This window comes from Triticum aestivum, chromosome 7D (assembly GCF_018294505.1).
Source record: "Triticum aestivum cultivar Chinese Spring chromosome 7D, IWGSC CS RefSeq v2.1, whole genome shotgun sequence".
Classification (NCBI taxonomy): Eukaryota; Viridiplantae; Streptophyta; class Magnoliopsida; order Poales; family Poaceae; genus Triticum; species Triticum aestivum.
The window spans coordinates 23,514,412-23,524,253 of record NC_057814.1 but is presented as its reverse complement, the minus strand read 5'-3'; the positions used below and the strand labels follow the sequence as shown (position 1 = coordinate 23,524,253).

The 9,842-nt window shown below is 47.3% G+C and overlaps 1 protein-coding gene across 1 annotated transcript; it reads right to left on the bottom strand.

Moving 5' to 3' along the window:
- Positions 1-3,573: 3,573 nt before the first annotated feature.
- On the bottom strand, positions 3,574-7,351 carry LOC123167273 (uncharacterized). The gene is made up of 2 exons (XM_044585102.1): positions 4,181-7,351; positions 3,574-3,924 (listed from the first exon to the last, which is right to left on the bottom strand). The coding sequence occupies exons 1-2, from the start codon at positions 5,277-5,279 to the stop codon at positions 3,893-3,895; spliced, it is 1,131 nt and encodes a 376-aa protein (XP_044441037.1). The 5' UTR covers positions 5,280-7,351; the 3' UTR covers positions 3,574-3,892.
- Between the last annotated feature and the right edge of the window lie 2,491 nt (positions 7,352-9,842).

Sequence of the window (9,842 nt, the reverse complement as noted above, 5' to 3'; positions counted from 1 at the left end):
TCACGTTGCGTTGGTTGGTAGATTGCAGGGCTCGGTGGAGGAGACGCGACACGACGTGAGATTCAAGGAGAGGGATCACCATGGTCGGAGGGCTTTTAATGTTGATCGACAGTTTCTGACTCGAGTTGCCATCCACAGTTTCTGACGATCCATTGTGTTTGGGAATCTACATCTCGAGGCAAAGATGCTGGAGATCACCAGCGGAGATGAGCTGAAGATGGACCGGATGAGGGAGATTCTCTCCTGGTTTGCAGAGGGGGAGGACATCAAGGCGGCAGCGACCTACAGGAAGCTCACGGAGGCAGAGGATCTCTATCTCACGCCCACGGGGGAGCCAGTGGGGTCTCTCAGGATGCTTTTGTGGGCAATGAAGGAGGCCGCGTCAGGCGACCCCAAGCAAGCGATGAAGTGTAAGGCATTCCGTTCGCGTCGCCATGCGCCGCCGGGACCATCGGAGTTTGTGGTGGGCGCAGTAATGGGGCTACCTGCCCCGGGATCGGCAGGGAGCCCGATGGTGATCGAATCAGATGTAGATGCAGAGATGGAGGAGGTTGCAATAGAGGAACCTGTTGAGGAGCCCATGGCGGTGCCTGCATCGGCAACAAGGAAGAATAAGTCCCAGATCTCCTATGTGTTGCGGACATGTCCGCGGTTTCCACGCCGCTCCCTGTGCCTGCTCAGCCTCGCTCGCTCCCAAAACAGGGAGTAGGGGCCTCTCCGGCTGGCAATTGGTTTCGGTTGCTAGCTAGAGAGGATTCCGATGAGGAGGTTGGGTGCTCTTCAGATCCAGAAGGTAAACTTGATCCTGCTCTCAAATATCTACATTCTCCAACTATTTTTAATGCCGAAAGTAATGTTAGAGAGAGGAAGAGATCTATCATTAAGAAAAATCAGGGGAATGGATGCTTAGCACACGCTCCCTCTGCTTCGTGGGAGTGACGTACTTTATGTTCTCAAATCGTTCCGGGCATCCTTGCCAATCACTCCGAAAACTGGAATGTGCAAGGGATTGATGCACTACTAGGGAATACCTTATAGGTAAATTCTTATCAGTAGCGATGGAAAAGGGCTCAATTTATTGCTGTTGGCAATACCCCACGCTACAGGTACATATATATTAGTAGTAACGCGGGCTGGAGCGCCCAACGCTGCTGGTACGTGGGCCCCACGGTACCTCCGGGTCGAGCCGTATTAGCAACGCTGGTCCCTTACCCACGCTACTGCTAAATACAGTATCTGTAGCGCGGGGCACTGCGGCCCTCGCTACCACTACTGGTATTACGGGGCCAGCTGGTGGGCCTCACTTAGTAGTAGTGCGGGCACTGCGGCCCTCGCTACAGGTACTGCCGTTGGTAGTAGAGCCGTGCTGTCACCTGCGCTAATGCTAAGCGACCCTATCCCATTGTGCCCATCACTCTCCCTCTTCACTCTCCATACTCTCACTCTCACTCTAACTACTTCAGCGCTCGTCACCGCGTGACGGCCCTCCCCACGCGGCTGCCCTCCCCTGTCCAGGCCCTCCCGTGCGGCCGCCCTTCCATGTCCAGGCCCTCGTCGCGCGCGCCGGCCGGCGACTGCGCGCCCTCTCCTGCTTGGCCCCGCCCCAACCGTGAGCACCTCCCTCTCCTCTGTGTTTACTTTTAGGTTTAGATCTTTAGATGGATGGCTAGATGAATGGATGCATTTATTCAAACTGTCAAACTAACCGACAAAAGCCAACACTAATATGAGAAAACATGCAGGCACCACTGCACCAAAAGGGCTACTAAATAGTGACATAATTCATCACGATATGCCTCTAAGTTGTCATGTCTCCTGTTGATGATTAGCATCCTGCATATTCAACATTCTCAGTGTGCCGCATTGCCGAGGACTATCCTTTCTGCATACTTCTGAACTGGGTATGTGTCCCAACAATCTTGTTAGATGATCCTCACTCTTCAAGTGCCGATGAAGAAAGCTACACTTCCCGGAATATAAGCAGTGCCATAACCTCCGACGTCAAAACCAACTTGTTTAGTTTAACCGGTTGCCAGGATTAACCGCTCGACACCAAATTAGCACTTGAGCCGTGCATGGTCAATTCAGATTTCAGAATCACATTTCTCTTTTAGAAAAGGAGGATAAACCCCAGTCAGATTTCTAAGTCACCTGAGACATGACAGCCCAGGCCATGCCCGCGCTGCGCGCATGTGCATGCCACACTACTACTCCCTCCGTTCCATAATTCTTTGAACTAAAACCACGACAAGAATTATGGAATGGAGGTAATACTTCAGAGTTAAAGATGTAGACTCGCTTCTACTAAGGCTGTTAATGGCACAACAGTAAAAGAGAAGAAAGGTCTGACTTCAGCTCCACCTGGTCCCCACCATTGCGCATCAGCCATGTCAAGTACTGTGAAATCGAGGTGTTCTTACGGATGATGTTATTGTACCAACCAAAGTAAAAACCGAAAATGCTTCTTCTACATACAACCAACTCATGCCCTACATATTCAGACCACAAATTAAACTGAACCTAACTTGTCTAGAAATTTACAGGACAGGTGTTTGTGTTGCAGCAATACAAAGAGTGCAACATGCAACCAACTCAACATGAAGCCAAGAAACGAAATCTCCTAGAGTTGCCGTTTTGTCCATGTTTCAGACACGTAGAAGCATGCAGAAGCCATCAACATCTACTCGACGACAAAAAATAGCAGCTAAGAACACGACGGAAAACTGACAACAGCCAAGAACAGCATGGAAAAGTAAGCACCACCAAAAACACCTACCAGCTAGTGACACAGTTAATCGCAAGCTCCATGTTGCCTCCTAGTGACCATCTTTCCTGTTGACTAGAGAATTCTGCAGCATTGTGCACAAATAAGATCAAAATATCGGATACAAAAAAGATCAAAATATATATATATCCTACTGTAAAGAAACCACATCTGAAATAAAAATGGAAGAGAGACGGGGGGGGGGGGGGGTCATGTAAATCCAAGGCATTCACATGACATGCAGAAAATCAGCCAACTTAAAATGCAATTCGTTGCGCCCATGAAGGATGGACTTAGAGAAAGCACAGAGAAATGTGTGTTCATGATTTCGAGTAATAGCAAATCTTATGTAAGAAGAAAAATCAGTGGAGTTAGTCTGGAAATTATACTACCAAGACAATTGCATTGATCACTATAGCCTTGTTCTCTGACCAAACATCTTCATCTCACTACATGGACAGCGCATGCAGTGTACTGTTATGTCCACTCACAGACCAAAAAATTGCAACCAATAACGAACAAATGCCTAACAGTTCCATGGAGCTACTGGATTAAGTGAGAGCTCTATGCGGTTTTTTTAAAACAAGTGAGAACTCTGTTAGATCCCCATACAGTCACACAGCTCATATCATGTCACTCTGTTAGATCTCTACAAACTTACAGCTCAAGACACCAGTTTAAATCTATACTCTTCAGTAGCATCGCTTGCTAACAGAACTGCAGCAACATCACATTGGCACTTGAAATGTAGGTGTAGTGCAAACAAAATTATCTATATCGATAGAAATATCAGGGAGCCACTAGTTCTGGACATGCCATCAGCATCTGCTCACCAAAGATGCACCTTTTGGGAGATGAATTTAGAGTCTAGATCAAAAGTTGGGATAGCAAATTGTAATAACGGTTCACATGCATGCAAGAAATTAAAGGTTTGCTACAAGATAATCCATTCACCCACTTACGCACCACAAAGACACGGAGAAACTGTCAAACTAACAGACAAAAGCCAACACTAATATAAGAAAACACGCAGGCACCACTGCACCGAAAGTCTACTAAGTAATGCCTCCAAGTTGTCATGTTTCTTGTTGATGAGTAGTAGCATCCTGCATACTCAACCGCACATTCTCAACGTGACGCATCACCAGGGATCATCCTTTCTGCAAACACAGTTTTATCCATGTGATTCGACAGAGGATATGACATGATACTATATCGTATAAATTGCCAATTAAGAAAGCATAAAAAATAGTAACCTTCAATTATTACATTGGAATTGAAATTTGTTGGAGCAAATTTCAAACACAACTTTCAATCTGATTAGGCATCAACGTTTTGATGACTCCACTAACTGATAAATAGTTACCTAGCTAAGAGTTGTTCATGAATCATAAAAGAAGAAAGACATATAGATACCTGGCGGATTGTAGAAGCTCATGTACGGAATCAAAGAATAGACGTCTTCCCCCTTCATCCGCTCCTTCCACTCTAGTGTCTTGAGATCAATCTCGTAGACGCCAAGATCCGTCTTCACGAAAATGATATCTCTGCCCTCCACAGATCCAATCAGTATAGGTCTTCTCTTGGTATTTTTAATAGGGATAAGGTTCTTGAGATCCACGACTCTACCATGAGTCCATGACGCAACTCCGTTGGAATCTATTTGTCTGGACCACACGTAGAGGGTTAACCTGCTGTCCACATGTGCAAGCCCCAGACTGCCATCCTTCATCGCCATGAGGATATCGGCATGAGCGGCAAACGGCACATCAATCAATGATAAAGAATCAGAGGTCAAGCTGTACTTGAGAATTCCCACACGATCATTATCATCGTGGTACCCAAGTATGAAGTGGAGTGCGTCGTGGAGGAGGACAGCGGGTATATCATAGATGAATGCATCCGCTGCAACATCAAGACCAGGGCACGGCTCCTTCCACTCGTCAGAGTCACCCATGTCCGGCGACGACACGTACACGCGTGCAACACAACCACCATCTACACTAATGTTCACGACAACGCCGACCATCTTGAAGGGACCGGCGTGACACGAGCGGTGGTCACAGCCGCTCACCGCGCAGAGCACCGCGATCTTGTCGACGTCCGGCCGATCCAGCTGCCGAGTGCAGCCCGTCATGGGGTCCCAAACCACGAGCAGCCTAGGAGAGAAATACGCATCCCCGAGGAGAACCCGGCCATGGCGGCAGTCCCACGCAATCAAATCAAAGTCCGGGTCCGTACTGGCGAAGTCCGGAATGCGCGCGCCGAACTTGGAGGTGGAGACGAGGCGTGGGGCGGGGTCTCCCTTGTGGCCGGAGCCGTCGGCCCGGCTGTAGAGGAAGCCCAGCATTGGGGGAGCGTCGTGGAACTCGCGGTAGCGGCCGCGGAAGGCGGGGCCGGTGAGCAGGGCGAGCCAGGGCTTGCTGGCGAGGGAGGCCCGCACGAGCGCCGCGGGCTCGTCCTTGGGGAGGCGGAGGAAGATCTCCTCCACGAGCTCGTCCGGCAGCTGCGGCATGGTCGGCCGGTGTGGACTGTGGAGGCGAGGGAGGGTTTCGGGAGGGGAATAGTTTGAGCCGGTGGGTGGGTGAGGACTTGTCTCTTCGGGCTCGGCTCAGCTAATTAATGGCCCTCGCTGGCGCGCGCGACATCCGAGGCACGCATGCGCAGGCAACGCTCTCTTCCAAGCCTACCCAAAATTAAATTAACGGCGGCTCCACAACTGCAGAAGTCCGGCCGGCGTCCACCGCGTCCCCCTCGCACGCGGCACCATTTGCGACTACCCGGACCATGCACCGCCTTCACGTCACGTACATCCGCCGGAGCTAGCGGTCAACCACACCGTGCATCGCGTCGTCTTACGAATGCCAGGATCTAGTATCTCTCAAGCGCTTCCTCGATCAACATACCCAGCGAGAAAAAGAAATTCAGGGACCTGCCTAGCCAATCCATCATTTTGACTCTTAGGGCTCCTTTGATTCAAAAGATTTACATAGGAATTTTGGAGGATCATAATCCTTAGGATTTTTTCCTATGTTGGCTGTTTGATTCAAAGGATTGAATCCTACAGGAATTTTTCCTAAGGATTTCTTTATACTACTTCCAATAGGATTTTTAGCATCCACTCAAACCTCTTTGAAGGAATCCTTTGTTTTTCCTATGATGCAGTCAAACAACCCAAAATCCTATAGGATGGAGATGAGCATGACATTCCAATCCTATGTTTTTCCTATTCCTGCGTTTTCAGAATCCTGTGAATCAAAGAGGCCCTTAGCCGTTGTATCAGGAATGATTATTTCCGTGTCAAAAAAAAGGAATGATTTTTTCCTTCTTGTTCCTTGGACCATTCCCTGTCCATCTTCTTCCTCGAGAAGCCGTCGGCCGACCCAGCCCTAACAGCTTGCGTTTCGCCGCTTTGCGTATCAGAATAAGAGCTAGCCATGCTAACATATACTTCCTCTGCGATTTGTGAATGAGTGAATGACTAAAGAATAGAAACTTTGTTTTTGGTTGAGTATTTCCTCCAGTTTGTGTACTGACTCAGATGTTATACGTTTAACATTGGGACTACATTTGGATTAGAAGTTCATCTCTTATGCTATCGTGCTTCTTCTCTTGGTGACACTGCATTTTCTATCCCCCAAGTTATGACTTTTCCCACTCGCATTATAGTTATACAAGGGAGTGCATTCACACATTTCCAGATGAATTATTTTATCCTTGCCCTACAGATTGTTGGACTAGAGTGGAAGCATAATGACAGTGACTTCATACTTTTAGTTAGCGAAAATGCCGTGCAGACGATGCATCGATCGCACGACAGTTGGACGATGCCACATCCAGCCGTCCATTGGACTTCGATGATATGCATGGACGACCTGATGTGCAGCGTCGTGCACAAATCGTCCGCGCATCGTCGTCTGCATAGCAGCGCTCTTTAGTTAGTGATGCGTATGTACTAATTTTGGTTGACTCACGAAACCTTCTATTGATTTGCCCCGGTGTTCTTGACTCTTTTATTTTCTCCTTAAGATTTTTGTTTCTTAATAACATCCAAAATAAAATTCCAAAAGATGAATTCCGGAAACTTACCATTGTTGTCTTTGCAAACAAAGCTTTCTTTACCGTTCAATTTTGCATCCTTGAATTCCTATCGGTGATGTTATTACAAACAAAGCTTTCTTTACCGTTCAATTTTGCATCCTTGAATTCATGTCAGTGATGTCATTACAAACAAAGCTTTCTTTACCGTTCAATTTTTGCATCCTTGAATTCATGTCAGTGATGTCATTACAAACAAAGCTTTCTTTACTATTCAATTTTGCATCCTTGAATTCCTGTCAGTGATGTCATTACAAACGGCAGTGGTTGGCAGTTGATCCTTGGTGGCTCTTGGGTCTAGATATTTGGGTGTATCTATGAATGCCCTACTTAAAAGGATTTCTCATGTTTTGTATTCTGACATGTTTTGTACTCCCTCCGTTTCCTTTTAGTGCATATAAAAATTTACCAGAAGTCAAACTTCGTAAATTTTGACCAACTATATAAGAAAATAATATCAACATACACAATATGAAATCAATATCATTAGATGCATCATGAAATTATTTTTCATACTATATATTTTTTCTATTGTAAATGTTGATATTTTTTAAGATAAATTTGGTCAAACTTTACGTAGTTTGATTTCAAACAATTTTTTATATGTAGGGTAAAAAGAAACGGAGGGATTACTATGTTGTACCCTATCTAATTGGGTATAAAACTTTATACATATTGTACTACTATATTGTACCTTATCAAATTGGAGATTAAACTTTGTTTAAATTTTGTCACAAAAATATTTACTTCAACATACTACTCAAAGTGCTCTCATTTTCTTGTATGATCTTCTATACAGGGAAGTTATTTCAAATACTCAACTTCCCACTCCACGGTCTGGTCTAATATAGTAATGCCTTAGATCAATGGAAAATGTGGATTACTGGTACGGAGCACATGCATACCTAAAGCATTTTTCAATGTTTCCTCTCTGTCATGTGATGTACTCTCCAATTTGCTACAAATGACATATTTGTGCTCTCCTTTTTAACTTCTCTATAGTGAAATGTGTTCTTGTAAGAGTGGCTGAACTATTGAGTTGGAATGACAGTGATATTTTTTTTCTTCATATCTACTATCTGTGCATCTATTGTCAGCTATAGAGGAGCTGACGTGGCAACACACATCTTTATCTTCTAGTAATTAGTTTTTTAAGAATCTTCTAGTAATAATTACTTAAAAGGATGTGTATCTCCGGAACTCAAATCGCAAAATGACAATGCTTTCGATAGTCTGTACTAAATTACTTTGTACGAATGCACATCGGCCATCGGGTAGCTCATCAATTATGGTATCCCTCTTTTTGGTTTGGACCATAGATTAAAATCGCGGGCAAAGGAGTTTAGAGGTAGGAAATTTGGCAGCGAAATTATAGGAAGGAAGTCGCGATCTCCCGCGATTTTGGGAAGGAAGCGAATCGCAAGGAAGATTCTGAGCCACGATATCGCCGCTATAGCTGTAATTTCGCCGGCGATTTTAAACTATAGTTTGGACATATTTTTAAGCTTTTGGATCAACATTTAACCATGTTTATCTTACAAAGTTGCACATGTTAGATAAGTGCGGTTTTAGACGTAGCAATATAGATTGGCAAAAAAATAACGCAGCAATATTCAAAATTAGGTGACATAAGAAATTCTAGGTATAACCTACACTAAACAAATGGTGTATATAAAAGGTCTTTCTTTATTATGCTCGAGAAGAAAACAATGTCATCCCAATAACGTAGTTAATTCGCCTCCAAATTAAAAACCTCATTAAAAAGAGGAAAAGAGACTAGCTAACTAGCTAGCCCATCTGATCGTTCTAGTAGAAAAGAAAGGGGGGAAAATGTAATGTAATGTACTGTAATGACTCTAGCTAGAGGCGAGCACGAGAAGAAATGTCATCGATCAGCTAGCTACATATATGAACCTTATTATTCTTAGAGAGAAATTGGTTGGCATGAAGAGATGTCATCGAGGAGCTAGCTAGTAAAAACGGCGCACTTGACCTTTCTGAACGTGGCCGGCGACGTGGCCGTTGACAGAGGCAACTCCAGCGGGCAAACCGCGTCCAGTCTCTGCAGGTGGCGGCCCGGCGGGAACCTAAGCTCTCCGACAACCTTGAGCTCCAGCCGGAACACCCCTGCGGTGCTCTCCCTGACGAACTCGGCCACCCCCGCGCTCCCGAGCGCGACGCCCGCCCTGTCGGCCGCGGCCACGGCGCGGTACGCCTCCGAGTTCCCCGCCCGGACCGCGGCCCCCTTGCCGGCCAGCTCGACGCGGGCGAAGCGCGCACCGGCGAAGAGCAGCTCGGCGTCGAGCGGCGCGGTGTGCAGGGCGCGCCTGAGCCAGTGGTGGTTGTGCAGGGCGACGGCGAGCGAGACGTCGTAGGCGAGCGCGGTGGCCGTGGCGTTGCGGTCGGCGAGGGCGAGGCGGGCGAGGGCGGCGTCCTCGACGGTGACGCCGAGGGGCGGGCGGTAGACGTGGTGGCGGGCGAGCAGCGTGACCCCGACGGCGAGGACGGCGAAGGCGACGAGCGCGCAGGCGACGCGGGTGAGCGCCTTGCCGCCGATGGCGTCCAGGAAAAAGGCGCAGCAGCACGCCAGCCAGCACGCCTCGACGCACTCGTCGCAGACGCCGGGGTCGCCGCCGTCGGTCATCCCGGCAGATTATATGGCTTGTGAGCAGCAGAGCACACAGGATCACGGTGGCGAGGACCCGAGGAATGGGGTTGTGGATTGGTTGCCGTATGCTATATCGCTGCAACGATGGAACAGGCGATGAAATCGGATCGGCGTAACAGAGACCGCGTGCGGACGCCCACGCGGCGCAGCAGCGCTTTTCCCTTGTCAAACAAGGAACGTCCCTACTCCGTAAGTTTAGGATTCATTTTTACTAGTAATTTTCAGTGGACAGTATTTTGATTTCACTCTCAGTCGAATTGTTGTCCATTGGACGCTTTCCCTACCCTAGCCGCCGCCAACACCCAGGCCACT

Excerpts from the sequence above, each read along its gene's own strand:
- LOC123167273 (XM_044585102.1), bottom strand. The coding sequence starts at position 5,279 with ATGCCGCAGCTGCCGGACGAGCTCGTGGAGGAGATCTTCCTCCGCCTC. Across the intron at positions 3,925-4,180 it reads GAGCTTCTACAATCCGCCAG|AAAGGATGATCCCTGGTGAT; the intron begins GTATCTATATGT and ends CTGTGTTTGCAG.